The sequence below is a fragment of the Homalodisca vitripennis genome, chromosome 7, assembly GCF_021130785.1.
Source record: "Homalodisca vitripennis isolate AUS2020 chromosome 7, UT_GWSS_2.1, whole genome shotgun sequence".
NCBI classification, from domain to species: domain Eukaryota; kingdom Metazoa; phylum Arthropoda; class Insecta; order Hemiptera; family Cicadellidae; genus Homalodisca; species Homalodisca vitripennis.
In genome coordinates, this window is record NC_060213.1 from 96,971,346 (window position 1) to 96,992,774 (window position 21,429).

Genomic DNA, 21,429 nt, shown 5'->3' on the forward strand with positions numbered 1-21,429 from the left:
TAGATCAAGACAATACAATATTTGCCTTCAGAACGTGACAGAATATTTTGATGTTTTAATAATATGATATATAACTTATATGACAGGAAATTATATTTCAAGATACTCTCTGCAGTTTTTTTATATTATTTGTTGACCCTTAACAGATGGTCAGTGGAACGGTTCCAAAATACTGTGGTTCAGCCAGACAGGCTATTTTTTGTTCTGTTTTCTGTTCAGTTTATCTTGTTTTCGTGTTGTTAGTCACACTGTCACTGCGTTCTGATTTCTGAAATTCAACAATAATTAAGGTAGATTTTCCATTAGATGGAATACAAAATAGTTCTATAATTAGATGGAAATATACGTCGCTTTTAAGTAATAATAAAATTAAGGAAAGATTAATTACAGCGAATGTAAGGAAACTGAGTACTTAGGGAAATAATTGTCCAAGAGTAAACAAGGATTTACACATAAAAGTAAGTTTATTTTGTTTTGATCATTATTTTATTTGTCATATAATAACTTTGGGGTTAGTAATACACATTTATATTTACATAACTACAGCCTAGTAGTAAGATGGCATATATTGCACCACTTCACATTATTTGGTGATGATTAAAATGCATGAAAATAAATACAATAAAAGCTAGAAAGAACCCCAGGGAAACATCCCAAGAAATGTTTAGTGCATTACAATCCCATAATCTATAAATATTTAATTTTTGATTCGAAATTTTTAAAACTTTCCTAACCATAAATTTGAAAACCTAACTAACCAATATCTATAACATAGGCTATGTTCAATTATCTCTACGTTACTTTCTACTAGAATACTTTGAACTATTACTTTTTATAGCAGTCACTCAGACACATAAGGTATTGTTTTGACGTTAGGAGATTTCTTTATTGCCATTATGTCTTGATAAAGTAGGCATATGGTTTACCACATTTCTACTCGAAACATTATGCTTAATACAGAATGTCCTTTCCACATCTTGTCCCATAGCAGGACTGTCCAGTGCCACAATTGGGAAGGACTCATTGCTCCAGTGATAAACATATCAGTCTTTGAATCTTATTTGCAGTGTGATTTCTTCTGCTTTTAACCACCACACAAGTGCTGCTTATATAACCGTTTGTTCCAAATGCTCACAGCTTTGGTTTTAATCCCTATTTATATATGAGTCCTTTACAAACACTGTAGTAGCTCTGGATATGATGCTCCCTTTGTATTGATTACTTCAGATATTTTTCTCTAATGATTCCATGTTAGTTTGTTTAGGGGTCATTCCACATCAATTCAACCAGAAAAAAAATAATTTTTTCACCAAAACAACTCAGATTTTTTATGAAACTTGGTACATTTGTTCTATATATAGAGATAATAACACCACCAAATTTTAAATTTTTTTATCTCACATACTTTTTTAGTTATGGCACTTTAAAGTTTGGTCGTTTCTCAGTTTCCGAGCATTGGATAGTGCCCAGTAAAACGTGTATTAGGATAGAAAAAAAAATTCTCATTCACTTATTTGGCACCCAATCTTGGTGAAATTTTCAAGGTAAGGTTTATATAAGTATAAAGGAAGTTAAAAAAAATATATAACATAACCCTAAGCTAAGCATACAAAATATTATAAAAAAAATATTTTTTGAACTTTTTACAATTTAAAAAACGGGAACATGGCTCAGCGTAAAATTAAATATCTCAAAAAGGGAATGAGATAATCAAGAATTTTTCCCCCCTAAATTATCTATATGAAGTGGGCTTTAATTTAATAAAATAAAAGTTTTGTGTATTTTCTTCCTTCTATTAACTAAGGCCATTGCTAGTTACAATATATTAATTACAATCAAAGCGAGGTTGTACCAAGTGTCTCAATGGCTACAGATTGTTAATGAAAATTAAAATAAAATTTTTAATAATTTTAATTTAACATTTTAATAATTATAATGTTCTATATAAACATTATAATTATTATAATATTTATATAGAAGCTTAGTTTAACACAGTACTGTACCTAAGTTCAATGTCAAACATTCATGTTTTAAATAGATTAGACTTACAGAAATAAACAGGCAGATATTCTACCTCTAATCTGGGCAAGTTGCAACACGAGGTTTTTCATGTCATGACAGGCTGCTTTTCTAGGCAGTGTATCTGACAGTTATGAGCCAGTCTGTTACTAGTGTCCCAAGAGGTAACAGTGTTATAAGCTGTGGTGGTTATAAAGTGGTGTTTACCTTTCTTTTGGATTTATGATATTGTGTTAGTGTGTGTGTCTGAGTGTTGAATTGAGTTTTAACAAAGGTGCCAATCTTTAAAAAACCTAATATTAATACAAAGATTAATGATATTCCATATACTTGTATAGATCAAATTTTTGAACTTAATTTTTGAAATTTTCGTTGTTTTATGATGCATTTGTAAAGAAGAGAATTTAACCTGCTTTTAAATCAATTAGAAATGGACAATAAGTGTAGTATAGGGCTATTAAAACTGACAGAATGCCACAAATTAACTTATGTTACAAAAAAAGGGCTAGAAAATGTTAGTGATTTGTCTGAAGAAAATCATCAACTTGATTAAAATAAGAAGTGAATTAGATGATAAGGAAATAATTAACATTTGTTTTGCATCATAAGAGTTTATTTTTTGACCAAGTACGAATTCCTCCAAAAAGTCTGTTGTGATCCTTTTAAAAAACATAAGAAACCCATTAAAAATGGCTTAAGAGTTGTAAGTATTCAGCAAAGTCAGGCCTGTATCACAAAAGGTTTTAAAGGTAAAACCAGGGGAAAAGTTGTGCACCAATTGCTCTAAAAATATATTCTCTCCTACTCCAAATGACTGTGAAGAAGAATCACATGATGATGATCTTTTACACTGCCGACTGAAACTGAAACTCAGTTACAAAAAGAAGAGGCTATTGATTCTCTAAATTCCTCTTTAACGGATATTGGTTGTTCACCTCTTAAATTACCATGCGTTGAATGAAAACTCCAAAATTGGTTATGCACAAAATAAATTAGAAAAACTGCATCAAAATGTAAAAAAAAGAAAATTGAAACCGTTTTAGATGTTCAGTTGCCACCAAAAATACCTAAATTTGCAAAAAACAGCTGAACAAAAAGCAGATGAAATGGACCTGCTTGTTGAGAATATAAAAAGTGAAGTAAATAAACTTTCATCAAAAAAGAAAATACAACTATTAACGATTCCAGCATCACTGAAATTGGTCTGAGAACAAAAATCAAAGATGCCTTTGAAGTGTCTGATTATTCTGCTAGACAGGCACAAAAAATTGTACAAAGAAAAAGGACTTTTGGCTGAACCTGAACCAAGAAGAGGAAAGAAACTCAGTCCTGAAGTTGTGGAGTTGGTCACAAATTTTTATCAAAGCGCACGAGCAATCAAGAGTTTTGCCAGGTATGAAAGATGTAGTAAGCCTGGGAAAGATAAAAATATGAGAAGAAAAGATTAATTTTAAGTAACCTCAATGAAATATTTGCAAACTTCAAAAGGGAACATCCTGACATAAAATAGGGTTCTCCAAGTTTTGTACTCTTGCGTCCCAAATGGTGTGTTCTGGCTGGTGCTAGTGGAACACACTCCTGTTTGTGTGTGTACTATTCATCAAAATGTGTTGCTCTTAATACATGCAGCACAACTGGAGAGAGAGTCACAAAGATCTACAAAATATCTTCTTTTATGTGAAAATCCAACTCAAAACTGCATGTTTAAGGCGATGTGAAACATGTCCCTCAAAAGACAATCTGACAACATTCTTACAAGCAAAGTTTGAAAACTATGAAGAAGATGATAGAATAGAATTCAAACAGTGGGTAGCTACAGACAGGACACAGATGATAACACAAACTTCATACTATTGATGAATTTGTTGACGAGTTGGCAACAAAAAATAGAAAAAACTGATCCCTCATTCTTATATTGCAAAAAGCCAGTCCAGCTATTTTAAAAAGCTTAAAGGATAACTGTGCGCCAAACGAAGCCATTATATCAATGGACTTTAGTGAGAATTTTCTCATTTGTGATTCAAGATGAGGTGCAGGGTTATCATTGGACCTCAGACTCCTGTACTGTTCATCCAGTAATTATTAACATGTGTGTTTGAACGAGGAAAAAATAGTCTCATCACATTGTGTAATCTCCGATGACTTAAATCATGATGTTTGTATGGTTTATAAAATACAAGAAACCCTGTTAGAGTATGTCAAGGAAAATTAATCCCAATGTCACGGATGTTCACTATTACAGTGACGGTTTGCGCCGGACAGTACAAGAACAAATACAACTTCATGAACCTTTCACTTCATGAAAAAGACTTCAAAATTAAAGGCCAATGGTCTTTCTTTGCTACAAGCCACCACGGCAAAACTGAATGTGACGGTATTGGGGGAACTGTTAAAAGGTTGGCGAGAAAAGCAAGTCTTCAAAGGCCTCTTCAAGATCAAATACTAACAGCAGCTTACCTTTTACGAGTTTTGTAAATCAAACATATCCAAAAATAAATTTCCATTTCATTTCAAAAAAATCAGCAGATGGATGTTCGCCGACAGCTTGAAACACGTTTTGAAAACCTTAATACTCTTCCAGGTTACCAGAAGTTTTCACAAACTTTAGACCCTTGGACTCTTCAGGAACATTAGAAGCAAGGCGAATTAGTACTGATGAACATCCTAGCCTAACGTACAATTTAAGGAGAGGGTTGGCCTTAAATGTAAGTGAAGAAGATTTGTACCCCTCTCGCTACATTGCTTGTAAATACGACAATCTTTGGTTCTTTGGGATAATAACAAATGTTGCCAAGGAAGATGGAGACGCTACAGTAAAAATTTCTTCATCCAGCAGGACCATCCCCCTCATTTTACTGGCCAAAAACGAGATGATATATGTGATGTGCCGATTCCACACATCCTTGCAGTGGTTGAGCCACCCACACACCTCGACTGGAAGAACATAAATCAATTCTCACCAGAGTGCCATAAAATTAATTGAAAAGCTAATGGTTCATTAACTTTCAAAGCCTTAAAATAAGTACAGTGAAAGGGTGAATTATGAATTTCCCAAACATAAAAATGTAATTTATCCTTTGTTTAACAAGCTATAACCCATTTATTGAAACCAGGCGAACTTCACATTGCTCGTAAGTAATATTAAAAATGTCACTTTCAATGGTATCAATAAATAGAATAGGAAGAAAATACACAAAACTTTTATTTTATTAAATTAAAGCCCATTTCATATAGATAATTTAGGGGGGGAAAAAATTCTTGATTATCTCATTCCCTTTTTGAGATATTTAATTTTACGCTGAGCCATGTTCCCGTTTTTTAAATTGTAAAAAGTTCAAAAAATATTTTTTTTATAATATTTATGCTTAGCTTAGGGTTATGTTATATATTTTTTTAACTTCCTTATACTTATATAAACCTACCTTAAAAATTTCACCAAGATTGGGTGCCAAATAAGTGAATGAGAATTTTTTTTTTCTATCCTAATACACGTTTTACTGGGCACTATCCAATGCTCGGAAAACTGAGAAACGACCAAACTTTAAAGTGCCATAACTAAAAAGTATGTGAGATAAAAAAATTTAAAATTTGGTGGTGTTATTTAATCTCTATATATAGAACAAATGTACCAAGTTTCATAAAAATCTGAGGTGTTTGGTGAAATGACCTGGTTGAATTGACATGGAATGACCCTTAGAATAACTCCTAGATTCTCGGCTACATTAGGGTCTATTGTAGTAGGCTATTCTCCAGAGTTACTTTCTAGTAAAGGTTACTGTTACATTTCGAGATAAGTTGAGTTGTTTACAAAACCATCGTCTTGACCAGTATACTTAGGGCAGGTTTGGCAGTTGGGGGTTAAAGTGCACAGAACTTCAAAGTGCAAGGAAGGTACAATTCGTGTTCACTAGTTTTGGTTAATGACACATTCCAACATTACTAATGTATTATTCTGATTAACATAGAGGCCTCCGGAATAAAACTGTATGGTTTTAGGGGATGAAAATCACAACTTATACTTTTTAATATTCGAAATAAAAATGTCATTTGGTACTTGTTTATATTTGTCAGAGTTAACTGTGCCCGATAATTTATTTAAGTTTTCTTTGGTCAGTACAGTACCAACAGCCATCACTTGCAATAGTGCCTTTACTGCCTTGCGGACAACCTTGACGTCCATTTCTCAACTACCGTGTGTTAACTCTTATACAATCATTTAGTATGTAAAATTGTGTGTTTGAGTGTGAATAATGTGAGAGCAGTTAAAATCAAATTAATTTATTAATTTTTAATGATTGATCATCTTGTTTTTTTCAGAATGAGAACATGTGATTGTATGATGTTTTTAAATTAAGAAACGAATATTTTGATGTGATCGGATGTTACCATGTTATTGTGTATACATACACAATTAGGAAGATCCATTTATCAAATTAATGTTTGTTTTTTACATTATTTAATATGTTTGTAGAAAGTTATAGTTAAAATTGTTTACATTATATTCAGATTTGCTTTTATCCACAGCTGTTACAAAACTCATATTATTAACCTATTGCTATAATCCACCTGAACAAAAAATTATAAGATTTAAGTGGGTGAAATGACAAATGATAAAGCTGTAAGTTAGAATAAAAGGGGAACTATTTTTCTTACGAGATAGTAAGAAGTTATGTTTAGGTGAATTTCTAATATTTGCTTTGCCCAGTATCGTTTTCAAGTCGGCGTTGATGGCTGGAGGCAGTCTTGTTAACCCGATATGAACTTGTATTCTCAGAAGGTCTAAATTAATAAACAAAGTTTATTTTGGTCAATTCCTCCAATTTCGGTATTATTGTTATATTCAAGCATGGCACGACAGCTGACGTCAGCAGTTTCCAATATGAGGCTGACTCACGGTCCCAACTAGATCACGTGAAGCGTCGTGCAGTGGTAGAACAAGAAAATATTTTTCCACTAAATATAGTTGATTGGTCCGATAAGATAAATGTATTCTAAATTTGTTAAATTCTGTAAAAAGTGGTATTGCCTTCGAAAATAAATTAAATGAAAGGTTATAAAGTATAAGTTAAATAATAAAGAGAAGTCTACAAGCACCCTAGATGTTTCAAGAACATTTACGATGGAGGATCTAGACGAGGCTATCACCATTATACCAACAGGGAGGGTAGCTAACTGATTTAGATAAAAATTTTCCAGAATTCGGCTATAAAGTTAAATTTGGCTTCTTTCATTCTGCAGTGACCTCTTGACTCATAAGTCATCTTTATTGCACATTAAAATTGCATTCACAATTACATTCATACAGAACAGGAGCATTTTCAATAAATATATGCTAAAATTTAAATATCAATTAAGTTTATAGCAAAGAGACTGGACTAAATAATAAAATATACTGGCTAGGTGTTAAAGTTTTACATGACAACAAATTAAAATACAATACAAAAAGACAAAGAATAAAAAATTATGTATAAAACAAATACTATGATTATAAACTAGTTTAAAAATTTCAACACTGAGTAAAGGATAGATTTAGACATATGCTCTTGAGGTAAAAGAAAAAAATTCTTGAACATTTTAAAAGCAGTAACTGGATAGAAAAGCCAGTCTCTTTCTTGAACTTTGGAAAGATGTCTCCTTTTTTATGTAATCTGGAAAATGGTTAAACAGGGTGATTCAGGTGGAGATTTTTCATAGAAGGTGGTTTTATGTAATGGATACTGTATCAAAGAAGAATTTAGAGTAACATGAAAATGTACATGATTCCCACTTAAAAATTTCTCTATACAACTTCTGACAAAAACTACACATTGATATATAAACAGGGAGGGAAGGGGTAAAATTTTGGGATTTTTAAAGATTTCTCTGCAAGGGCGTCTGAAGCCAGCACCAGTCAGAACTCTTATGACCTTTTTTTGCATAAGGAACACTAGAGAACTCGCTGGAGGTGCCCCAAAAAAATCAAACCATAGAATATTAAGGAATTGAAATAAGCAAAGTACACTTTACAGAGAGTTAGATAATCAACAATTTGAGGAAGAGTTTTACTGTGTTTAAAACACACAATAGGCCTACTATTAGACAAAGTCTCGTAAAAACAAAACAAAAAAATAGCACACAGGATTCCATAAACTGTGTTTACAGTCTAAAATGTAGTTGCAATAGGAAATACATAGGTGAGACAAAAAGGTCATTAAATGTAACGATAAAATAACACAAAGAAAACACAAGATAGGTCTCACAGAAAAATAAAAAATTGCACACTATTGTTGGTTCAAAGACCATCATATGAATTGGGATGAAGTCAACGTAATACATCGGGAATCACATATTTTTTTAAAGGAAATTAATAGAGGCAACATATATAAAATTGGCAGACAATCAGTCAACCATCAGTCGAGATTAGGTCGCTTTGGTTGCCAATACAAAAAAATGAACTAAAAAGAAAACCAAAAGCATCAAACAGATATGATATTTGTAATAAACCAATGCAACAGTATGGTTTTAAGAAGTTCATCTAGCATGAACCAATAATAAAAAAAGGACTGATTCCTGTCTCCTTTCCTTTTCATTGCCGCCATCTTGTTTCTGCTGTCATGATCGCCATATGCTATTGGCCTTTGGTCAGTCATAGGTAGTTGATTGACGAATGCAGACGTATTGTGACCTGTATTCTGTAGTTCAGTTTTAATAATTAGTGTTGAGTTTAGTTTTTTAAGTGCATGATTTAGATTTAGTGAAATTGACACAACATGGTGGTTGTGATTCCTGACTTAGGCTTTGGTATGGTTTTTTTTTAATTTTAGCCTTAGTTATTTACCTGAAGAAGAGATCAGATTGCAGATCTCGAAACGTAGTGTTACTGATTTTTTGTTTCACTGAACAATGGCAAATTTCCTGAGAAATCCTGTTTCCTTCACAATCCTTCCATCATCAAAAATAAACTTCAAACAAAGTACATCCAGTAATAAAAAAACTTTCTAATTGTTAGATTATCATTTAGGACGACTAGTACATCAAGTTGGACTGTCTGTATAAAAGTATGACGTGCTTGAATATTTCAAGGTCGCATTTTTTACATCTTCAAAAATCTGTCATGACTTTTGGTTGCATCCAAATTGTCAGACATTTCAATAAGACACTTTTGAGTTCACTTAACATTCCCTCTGAATATCTGACATGCTTGAATAACTTTTTTCCTACCTCTTTTTACGACAGCATTCCGCTCACTACTCGTCAGATTAATATCTCTCGGTTATCAGAAAGACACAGTGCATATACATTGTGAATGTCAGACACACTCAAGTAGTTCCATGTGACTGTTTTTTCTTACATTTTTGAAAATTTGAACACGCTCACCTCCCCACTAAAATGGCTAACTTAACATAAACATTTTTTGTTTTAGGACCTAATCTTTACAATCCAATAGGTTTAGTATCGGTTTAGTAACTGCAAATTTAGCATCCCAGGCTCCCCTACTATGAATTCTGTGAGATCATGGCAATAGATAAGGAAGAAGAGTGGACCAAGAATAGACCAGACCCTGAATAGACCCTGACTTGGCTCTTTCCTGGATTTGTTCGAATAACTGAACAAATTTCCGATCCAACAACCTAGATTGGGTGTTACGGACCTTACTTGGAAGAAGTGGGTCTTTTTGAACTGAAGTAGGCAAATGCAATACATCAAAATCCAAATAATGAGTGATTTTTTTATCGTTATATGATTGTGGAGTGTAAAAAATGGAGCACATAGCCTATGATTGCTCCTTGCTCTTTTTTCCGGGATGCTTAGCTGGTGAGCTATAGTAGTTGACTTACCTTCGATATATGCATGTTTAAATAGACTAAGTGAGCCGACTAATGTTTCATCCTTATGTGTGTATTTTAAATCGTTTTAATGGTTTTCCCCATGAAAGGAGATTAGGATGATTGGTCTGAATGCCTTAAGTTGAGATGAGTCTACATTTTTCAACACAAACACCACTCATGTTGTCCTTCAATTCTCTGGGATTTAGCCAAAAACATAGCTGCTCCTGGAGAGAATTATTATAGTATTTAAAAGAATATCTAACCCTTCTTGTAGTAGTGACAGAAAGATTCCATCAAGTCCTGGTCATTTAAATGGTTTTAAAGAAGTAAAAGCACTTTCTGCTGAAAACTTTTTTCTTGATTGCTGCCTGGACCAGGTGATCTTCAGACTGGACCTTCCCTCCATTAGAGGTAAAAAATACTCATCCCAAGGTGAGAGCCTCAATCAAGGTGGGAATTAAGAATTTTTTCTTAATTCTTTCTTATATACATTTAGGGAACTTTAGTAAAGATTTCACTAACCTGTAACAATTGCCCATCTGAAAAGTATCCTCACTTTATATTTTTGTGTTTCTAATCTCTTTGTCCACCAAGGCACGTTTTTTAAGCCTATTGCTTCTGAAAGGACAATTTTGCTAATAGGTTAGGTCTTTATTATGGCAATTTATACCACTTGAACTGACCTTTCAAGTTTCATTCATTTTCCTGATGGGGATCTATCTCCAAGTCGAACTTTACAATGAACCTATAGTAAGCCTGAGAGACATACCACCTGACTAGATCTATACCATTTCGGTTTTTAATTAAGGTGATACCTAACAACTCTTGCCTAATCTTTGTAATAAAAATGGGTTCTTACTCTTTATTTACTAATTCGAGATTGAACTTGGGGACAAACTCAAGCAACTTCTCACTTCTCTTGTTTATGTTGCAGCTGCCACAGTAGGTATGATGAGTATTGTTATTACAACCAATAAATCGTGTGTCATTCCTCTTCCTCCACACTATTTCCACTTCAGTTGGTGGGCAGGTTCTGGATGTGTTCGGAAAGTACGATGAGGCAATAATCACCTCTCTTCTCCTTTGTTGGATGGCACTTCTGCTGCCACATCCACCAACTCTTATTATTAATTTTGTAATAAGAAAATAATTCATTAGTTTTCAGAGCAAAACACAAGCTTTTGGATTTTCAGCAGTACGATTATAATTTGGTTACCAACCTGGGTCATGAGGCCCCTAATAATTTCTTTGTTGACCTAAGATTCCTGGATTAGAGTTTTATCCAGGTCTGCTGAGATAAACCTCCTTCTCAAGATAACAGTTGTATCCTTTGCAAGGTGGAAGTGTATCTGTATTAGACATGTTATTTGGGCGCCATTTCTTTACCTCGCCCAGGTGATCTACTCATGTCGCTATTCTTTGTTTGCTCGGGAATTGTTTCATGATTTTTTCCTTTAGCATAAACTGATGGTCCCTTTAATGTAGGCACTTTCTTCAGGGAAAGAGAACAGGTTGGTTTTTCTTCATCCACTACTAAAGTCACTTTTGAAGTAGATCTCCCTGTTTCAGGTTTGTCAGGGACTTCTGATTTGACTTCTGGTTCCTTCACTTCCATCCTCTCAGCACTATCTTATTTTTAAGATAACCCAGGCTTCTGTTTCTCCTCCTCCTGCTTTTCGGAATCCTGCGATAACCTGTGGGATTTCTTCTTGAGCCTTTCACTGTATTTCTTCTAAACTTATATGATTCAGGGACCCTCTTTCTCAAATGTGCTTGCAGTGGCAGAGTCTCTTTCAAACGTAAAAATTACAGACTTATACTCGACACTGCTGCAAAGGACAATCCATTACCCCAACAAAAAGTACTAATTCTGTGCCATGAGATACATCCAAATCTTCTCATTTGAGTCGTTTGTACTTTTTGGAAGGTAGGAATTCGCAATTCTTGAGCGAGAAAATCTCTCTTGCACAATCGTCAAACTCATCACCTCACATGACGATAGTCTCATGTTTACATCTTAGCTATTCTGCTGTTTCTTGATTGTCACATGTGATATTCAAGACCTATTGTCTACTGTGAAATCTTAAAGAGTTTGGCTCTCTCCTCCTTCTTCCATGATCTCTTCCAGGATTACATTCTGTATAGCTTCCATCTGGTCAGGTGTAAGAAGGGTTGCAGTAAAACTCACATTTAGTATACTCAACTACAACCTTACTCCCTCAGTTGCTTGTTTATAGGACATTGTAATGTAAGTTGCAGTATGCTCTTTTTGTATCCCCCCAAATAATTGATAACATTAACAATTTTATAACTTTTCAATAAAAATATCCAACATTTACAATACTAAGCAGAAGTTATTTCGATAGAAATAATCATTTTAATTGTATTGTGTTTTAACTCTTTTCATACTGAGGATCACTGTGAACGATGATCCGTACTAATGTGAAAAGTGCTGGAGTCACTGACATTGATACTACAAATTTGTTATAGCATATTTTTTATCTATTTTCCAGTATTCTGACTAATACGGTTAAAATTCATATGTTTTAATCTAGTGTTTTTCATTCTTTCCTTGCATCTTAGTGATACACCTAAGGTTTGCAGTCATTGCATCTTTTGTGAAGTTTGTTTTCTTTGGACCAGTGTTCTGCCATTTGGTTTGGTTATTGCAGTTGGTGACTTGTGTAATAAATATTATGTTATTTTGGTGATTTGTGTAGTAAATATTTTGTTATTTTGCAAGTAAATGTTTTGTTTTTACTACAATGTGTTCAATGAGTGTAGATAAATTCGTTTATGCAAGTGTTCTTATTTTCATTTGAAGTTGAGGCCTGGATTTTGTCTTTAAGAATGGTTTTTGAAACATGAACTTCAGTGGTTTACTTTCATGTTGTAATACATAATTCATACGCATTTTGTATATTTTAGAACCTAATTGTAAAACATGTAATTTGGAAGCAACGTCATAGAAAACATGAATAAAATTTATGCTTGCGTATTAATGTTTCTAAGTGACATTTTTATTTTTGCCTCTAAATTGAAAATTGTTGTGTAAAAAAGTATATAAAATATGTTATTTATAAAAGCATATAAAATATGTTATTTGTATTTGTTTTTCTGCTCTTTATTGTGGACATTCTGAAAAAGAATTTTGAACTTTTGTTAGCAGGGAGGGTGGTGTACATTACTATGATGTAAAGTTAGAAGTTTTTTAACTATGTTTTTGAATTTTATAAACAAATAATTATTCTTAACATAATTTTTATGTCCGGTTTATTCTATGAAACTGTGTAAAATCAAAAATAGAATATGTTTAAAATTAAAGATAGTTACTGTAATTTTTCTCTAAAATTCTACATTTTGTAATAGAATAGCACAGTGAAGAATATCCGTTTCATAATTCTTAATTGCCCCTCGTTGTTGCGTCATATGTGGTAGATCAGAGTGGATTCTGTTACATTAGGTGTGTAAGACTCAGCTGTAGTTTTCAACTGCTGTAATATTCTGTTTTATATAACTAAATTTATTCAATTATGCCAGTTGAATTTCATTGAACTGATTTTACTCGCTTGGAAAATAAATCACTTATAATACCTTTAAATCTACATTATAATGCTAAATTACAAATTGATAAACTTACATTTTTACTAGTAAGCATTTACAAAAACCCTAAAAGTTGAAAATGTTGTGTTTTTTTAATTCCTTCATTGCTAGTGTACACTGAGATTGACTATTCCCAATCTGACTCTGTACCAAAAGGCGACTACCACAGTCAATGTTTTAATTGTGTTGATGGTTTAATCTTATTTTTAATATCTAAAGAAAAATATATCTTTTTCATATTTCATTTTAATAGTGACACTCTTAAATATTTATCTGGATTAAAACATATTCTTTTAAAAAATTGAATTATGTAACTTATCTAATTGTCTTTCCAACTAGAGTTACAACCACTTCTACGACATGTATTGATGAAATCATAACAAATGTCTGTGGGGATCAGTTAATCATTGAGAGTGTGGTAACAGCATTATCTGATAACGATAAACAAGTTATGGATCTAGTGAATCTTCGTAACAATAAAAATAATCTAAAACTAAAATTGTGAGGATGAAATTTTTCCCTAGACAGCATAACATTATTTTAATTATTACTGGAAAAAGAAAATTGGGTAACCCATTTTAGTTCATTAAAAAAATTAATACAACACTTTTTATAATATATTTCAATATTATTTTGATTTTTCTTTCCCAAAAATCTAGAAAACCCCAAAAAAAACATGGATTTCAGAAGAACTGAAAGAAGTAAACATAATCTCATCCATCTAAATGAATAGTTTAACAAAATCTGATACAGAGATGGAATCTTCATGGACTTATCTTTGGACAATAGTTCTCAATGTAAAAATGTTAAAATACCACAAGTATAAAAATTTGTGACTTAAAAGGGTTAGAGTTCGTACTTGATGAATAAAGAAAAATTTATAGAAATAACTAAAACAAACAACAATCAAATCCTTAAATTTGGGTACCCAAATGTTCCATTATAGGTCTACTATTATTTTTGCAACTTAAAGGACATGCCTAAATGTCAAGATAACCAAGTAAAAAAACCAAATTTGATACATGCTAATGATTAAAATCTCATCTAAGCCTACAATGACTGGCATAGAGTTTAAAATGAACTTTTATTATATTAAATTTTCAAGAATTCATAATAATAAAAATTTGGTTTTGAACATTGAAAAAACTAAGTACATGTACGAAACAAAATAAAAACAGTGCCGAAGTCAAAATTTGTATTGATAACGAAGAGTTATCTCAAGTTCATAAAAAAATTTCCTAAGCTCTTTACATTGATAACCATAGCATATTGATCATTTTTTAAATAAAATGAACCTTTGAACTTGAGCTCTAAATAGGTTATCCAACATATGTAATCTAACTGAATTAAAAAGTGTGTTTCATGCTCATGTTCAATCACTTGTATTTGATTACTAATGGGATCAAGTATAGGATATTTATGTATGGAGTACATCCACTCAAGATCTGAATATACCTTTAATTGATCAATTAAGGATCTTGTTCTTATGTAATGACAAATCTGAACAAAAATTTTGGATTTAAAACGTTTAAATGTTTATAGCATATGCATTTTATAATGTTTTTATAAGTGTAAAAAGTAACATAAATAAATGTTAGTATACAGTGGTATTCACTGTTATAATAACAGTAATAAAATCAAAATAGTTTTGCATAACCATACACTAGAAAATTAAATTCATACAATGGTATAAAGTTGTTCCATGTTATACCAAAGAATTAGAGACACAAAGAATATTGTAACAATTTCAGGCTTTTGCTATTTAGGTATTATTGCTTATATTGCCTCTTATACTTTAGACAGTAAGAAAAAGTAAATTAATTGTAACTGCAACATTGTTAATGTTAGTATTAAATACTCTCAGTACCACATCTAGGGATATTTTTACTTAGAGTAACATAGATGCCCAGGTCTGAAAGTGTTAATCTTAGATTATAGTATGTTAAACTAAGGCTTACTTAGATATTTAGGTCTGTTAAATTGTCACTTGAAATTTTGGAATTATTTACTGAATTTCAATAATGTTTAATGATTATTTGAATTGGATTGAATGTGGTGATTCAATTATTGTACAATTATTTGGTATGAATTTGCAAACAAACAAAATTTGTTTACTCTTGAAATAAACATTTCAATAATTCTCTTTTGGTTTTTACAATTAGTCTTAATTAAAAGTTGCATCAGAAAGTACAACACTTAAAAATAATATGAGTAACTTATTCTGAATGTGATTATATAATTTCAACTAATCTAGCATTGTAATCTGTTATGCACCGTGGGAGTAGGTGTGTGGGAGTAGATGTTGGGCTTTATCTATGTGACGTATAATAATGGTTCTTGATAACTACAATTTTTAACCTTGGGAAAATGCTTGTTTCATATTATTGATATATTGTTTCTTATATTGGAGACTTTTATATAAATTGTGTTATTACTTGCCATAAATCCCAACATCAGTCTGTTGAACTGAAAATTTACTATTTATCACTTCAAGCACTACAGCAATTCCCACCAATACATTAATATTTTACAGTTTTATTCATTCCAATATAAGCAAGTTAAATTTGTATGCAAGTTTGTTTCAAATGAAATTCTAACAATGTTTTATGTTTAAATCTCAGATGACTGCTTTATCATGGTTCTTTGGTGGGAAGAAGAAAGAGGAGAAACCGGTTACAGTGGAGGCCGTTGAGGTGGGTAATGATGAGGACTATACGATCATACAGGCCTATCCCAACCAGCCTGGACTCTACCCCCAGATGCCACAGTCACTCTACCCCACATCTCAGTTCTACACGCCTCTGCCATACTCAGTGCTGCCACAACGACAGGACCAGCAACCCGCAGGGAGCGTCGCAGTCAGAGCTAATCCTCAGAACCAATTGGATGGCGTTCCTTTCGTCTTATCCCCCAAGCTGGAGCAAGGCTCTAGCCAGTCTCAGATACCTGGACTAGAAGATCTCAGACGTGCGGTATTCCAAATCGCGGCTGACATAAATGATCCTATGTTTCAATACGAATTCAATCTGGAACAATCGGTTATGCAGGAGGCGTCCTTGTATAATCGCGACAGTGCCTAGACAGTGGACTGTCACTAAATGACCTTGTTTTGTGTACATAATATTTTAATGGAACAAATTATTTTGTGTGTACAAAGTATATATTTTGTTAATCACCTTCTAAAATATTTTAATTTTAAAAGAATTGTGATATGCGCCTAAACAAGGAGTATTGACAAACAACTTCATTGATATGTGTCTATTTTAAAAAGCATTATATTCATATGTTTGTTATATATTGAATATTTGTGTTGGTATGCAGTAAAATTAGTCTTTCTAAATTTTTGTTCGTATTGAATTAGAACTTTTACTAATTTAATCAATATATAAATTGACATAGAAGGAAGTTTTCTTTTCAGATAACAAGATAAATAATTTCAAATTGTAAGAATAAACGATTAAAAGCGATGACTTTATATTTTAATATATTTACGTATTTTAAGCGAGTTTAGGTAACTTAATTTAGCGAATCAACATTATTATGTAACAGTAGGTCGAACATATTAGCTCAAAACATTATATTTTATATTTAAGGTATGAACGTGTTACACACATCTTATCTAACTACGTGTTAAAACTTTATCTGTGATGTTTTTATTAATATTATTGTAAATTCTTATAAGACGAAGCTCTCCTTAGTATCCCTCAAAATTTGTAACCAACACATCACATTTCTACAGTAGGTTCTTGACAAGGCTTTCAGTGATCTGTTTGGCAAAGTCTGCCCACTGATGCTTTGCCTGTAACACGAGGATGTGTAGTGGTGCTTGTGTTGGAGGCAATTCTCATTTTAATATTATAGGCCTAAGTGAAATTCACTTTTTCTGGTGGTTTCAAATTCTTTGCTTGGATTATTTGGTATTGAGAACACCATCTTTTCAGCTGGTGTTCTTGTTGTTGGCTTGATGAAAGCAATCTTGTGCACTTAAATACACATTCTCCTCACTCACTATTAGTAATCCAAAACATTGTAGGGATTAACTATAAAATTAATATGAGGCTTTGTCAATGTTTAGCATTCCCATGTGTAATCATTTTATTGAAAAATCCACGCCTAAAGTTTTACTTGGAATAGGTCAACAGAACAGAAACCAATAAATGCAACTAAAACGACAAACAATTCTAATCCTGTAGGAAATTTATTATAAAAGTGAGTAGGTAAAATTGAATTAAATTTGAAAACAAGGATTAGTTAATAATAAAAAGTTAATTGACTGATCTTATGACTTATTGTCATAATATACAAAAAAGTATATGTACTCTACAACACAAATAACTACTGTAACATTGGTTTGAGTCATTTTAATCTCTAAAAATGTACACCAAGATGTAATTTTAAATATTTCCTGTTCTGCTATATAAGTGTCAAACAATACAAAATGAACAAATGTTTATAATTGCAATTTTCTTTCTCGAATGTAAGCAATGTATACAGACAGATTTACAATTAATATCGTAGGTTTATTTCACTAATTTTTATATTTTAAGAAGCGAAATGTGCAAGTGGCTCTGAACATAATATTACAGTATCAATAAAATTACAGACAATTCAATTAGTGATATTGCCCATTTCATTTTTTTTTACTTGTTTAATTCTTCTACAAGCATTTGTTAATTTTTCTTTGTGTTCTCAATAATTGTAGCACCAATTAATTAAAAACGTCGGTTAGTGAGATTAATTCTGGAACATTTTCCATCTTATTTGTCAGTGATTCCTCAAAGTCAGCAGCTGTTGACAATCCTCTTTCAGGCACACATCAGATTTTCAACTACATACATACATACCTTTGTTATAATTCAAAGTCTCAAAAGAATTGGTTTTGTCACTCCATTTTCAAGAAACGTTTTGCCTGTTAAATTAGTTTTTTCAACATATTTGCAAATAAAATACTTTATTTTGCCAAAATAATATACCTAAACAGTTATATATGATGTTTACCACATAAGTTTTGAGAAACTAGAATAGTTAGACTTGCAAAACCGCTAGCGTGTTCAAAGTAATCACATTCAGTATCTTTTTTGAAGAAATTGTTCACATGTGAAAACGCCCAGCCATATTTTTTTTTATTTGAGTAAAAATACTAAGTAGGTGTGTCAACAATGTTATTTTGTAAAGAAAATTGGAGCGGAAGTTTTTCTTATTTCGAAGAACAGCCAAAAATAGCTGCCATGGTGGTGTGGATCTAATTCCTGCTGAAGCTTTGATATAGTATAAGTGCAGCTTTCGTTTTCTCCTTTCACGAAATCGTTATAATCATAGTGATCATGGACAACATTTTTCTGAATAATTGTGAATAAGGGCAGCCTGACCATTAATCATCCTGAATTGAACTACAATTTCTCCAGAATTTATGTTATTAAAAAAGTCGCCCACGGTAGTGCTAAAATAACAAAAACAAGATTGAGATGTTCTATGCACTCTTTTTGGAGTCCAAAAACTTTAAAATTTTAGAAAATCATAACTGATTGGAATTTTACACTGCTGTTGAATACTAAATATACTACTAAAAGATCCGCTTTGTACTATTCTGAATACCATGTTATTCTGGTTATGTCATTTTAGAATACATGCAAATTTATCAACTCACAAAAAAAACAGTATAATCTTCTTTGGTAATTTCATTTATTATTATGTGTTTCATCATTTGTGTTTTCTAAACATTATTGAAACGCTCACTTTATGTATTTCGTAAAAAGTATAATGTCTGAACTTGGTATAGTTTTCCTGCAGCTTAATAAAATTGTTTCTTTAAAAAAATATACTAAAAATGTTACAACAATGGTCCTCATCTCACTAAGAAATAAATCTGTAAATAACATGATGTAATATTGCTGTATATTTTTGTTTTATAACAGCAAATCCCATCTACGCAGCTATTTTTACACTCATTACTAATCTAAATAGTTATATTGTTAATAAATAAATTAAATTTGGCATTAAATGACAATCACTTACTTTTAACTTTATTAGGTATACTGAATTTTTTAACAGAATACTCAGAAATTTCTTTAGAACTTAACAAATTTTAACTTATAACAATTTTATAAATAAAAAAAGACTGTTTTAAAAAATAAATGAAACCAATCATTTTGTCACTACTTTTTGGCTTCATGTAGAATAAATTTATGTATATCATACAATATAATCCTTCGTTTTTATTTGTTTGAATCTAAAAAATATCCTTGCACAAAGTTGAAATATGTACTATCATTTAAAAGATGAGAAACATGAATCGCTTTTCAAGACCAATTCAGATTGTATTTTTTGCAAATACTCTTAATTCCATTTAGTCCTCAGCGTTATTACTATTAATTTATTAATAATCAATCCAATTAAGTTTTTTTTCTGGCCTCAATATTTTTTATAATTAATTTGGAAACACTGCTTTCTTGAACAGTAGACATAACTGCAATTTTAAATATAAGTGTAAGGCGTCTACAGAACCATCAGCAATATCAAACATTATTGGTTGTGAGTCAACACTTGCACCAGAACAACTGGCAATGCTGTTGATCCGTGAGTGAGTCAACACTTGCTTTAGTACAACTGGCACTGCTGTTGATCTGTGAGTGAGTCAACACTTGCTCCAGTACAACTGGCACTGCTGTTGATCCATGAGTCATTTATGGTTTGTTTGTGCCATTAGTTAAAAGTAGGCCATACTTTAGTGCTCAAATTTGGTGGCTTAATGTACACTTTTTATTTATAAAAATGGTTCCTCTTTTTATGGTTATTTGGTTGTGCAATATTTCATAATAGTATCTAAAGTTGTATTTTCTAAACATAGTAAATAAATGTAAATGAATATACATTGTTCTGTGATGGAGTGTTAATTATTGTAACGTTGTCAACAAAATATCCTAGATTTATTTGTATTAATGAAGATGCATTTAGAGTCTATGGTTATCAGTTAAGTTGATTAGTTATTAGATGACTTCTTTAGTTGCAGTAAACCAAGTTCTTGTTTCACATGTATTGCATAATATACTTCTGTTCTCTGTTGACATAATAAGTAAATGGTACATTATATATTTCAAGAGTTAACTTATAAAATGTATCTGAAGATCGTTGATTGTGCCTATATGATTTTTTGCTATTTAGTGTAATGTAATTTAATTATTTTTATGAAATAAATGAATATATTGTTTTTTGTGTGTTATTAATTTAATTCATTGCTTTTATCATGAAGTGCACATATGACAGTTTAACTAGCAGTTACGTTAAATGGCAAGTTGTTTTTGCACCCTTTTTTTAAGAATCTAAAACATTTTTTATAAATTATTTAACACTATTTTGGCCTACTATATTTTACATATTTATCAGTATAAACTGAAAAGTTACAAAAACATGATGCAACAAATTATGTAAACTCATATGCACACAAGTTGATCCATGTTCTCAAAACTTAATACTAGAATTATACCAAGTACCATAATATGCATAAACCGTACATATTTAAACCTGAAGACATCGACTGACCCATTTTTTGTCGATCTCGTAACTTCCAAAGTGCAATCAACACTAAAGTATCAGTTCGTACTCTACTGGTAAAAGCATAATTACCGGTCAAAGACCTTTAAATTATACATCAATCAAAAACCTATGAGTTGTTTGGAATGTTTAATAGTTATTGATTTTCTTTTATCCCACTACTAGTTGCCAATCTGTGTGGTTTTCCCAGATGTGATTTTGTTATTAAGCTCTGTGTAGTGGAGATTGTTATTTGTATACAAATAATTTTGTTTGGATGTTTTTTTATTCAAATTGAGTAAACTTACATCATACACTGTTGATTGTAATACTTCAGAATAACCCTTGTAGAACATATAATATTTGAGATATTCTATAGAATCTGACTTTGTCGAGTTTGAAGTAGAAGTGTTGTATTTTATTTTAATTTTGAAGTAAAACACTTATTTAAATACTGTTCTACATCAGC

General features: G+C 31.6%; 1 protein-coding gene across 2 annotated transcripts; it reads left to right on the top strand.

Annotated features, from left to right (window-relative positions):
- Positions 1–154: 154 nt before the first annotated feature.
- Positions 155–18,220, top strand: LOC124366071. 2 transcript variants are annotated; one of them, XM_046822294.1, is made up of 2 exons: positions 155–290; positions 16,052–18,220. In XM_046822294.1, exon 2 carries the CDS (start codon positions 16,052–16,054, stop codon positions 16,508–16,510), a length of 459 nt encoding a protein of 152 aa, XP_046678250.1. In that variant the 5' UTR covers positions 155–290; the 3' UTR covers positions 16,511–18,220. The 2 variants fall into 2 exon arrangements, with proteins under 2 accessions (XP_046678250.1, XP_046678249.1); XM_046822293.1 differs by having other exon boundaries at positions 193–458.
- Positions 18,221–21,429: the final 3,209 nt, after the last annotated feature.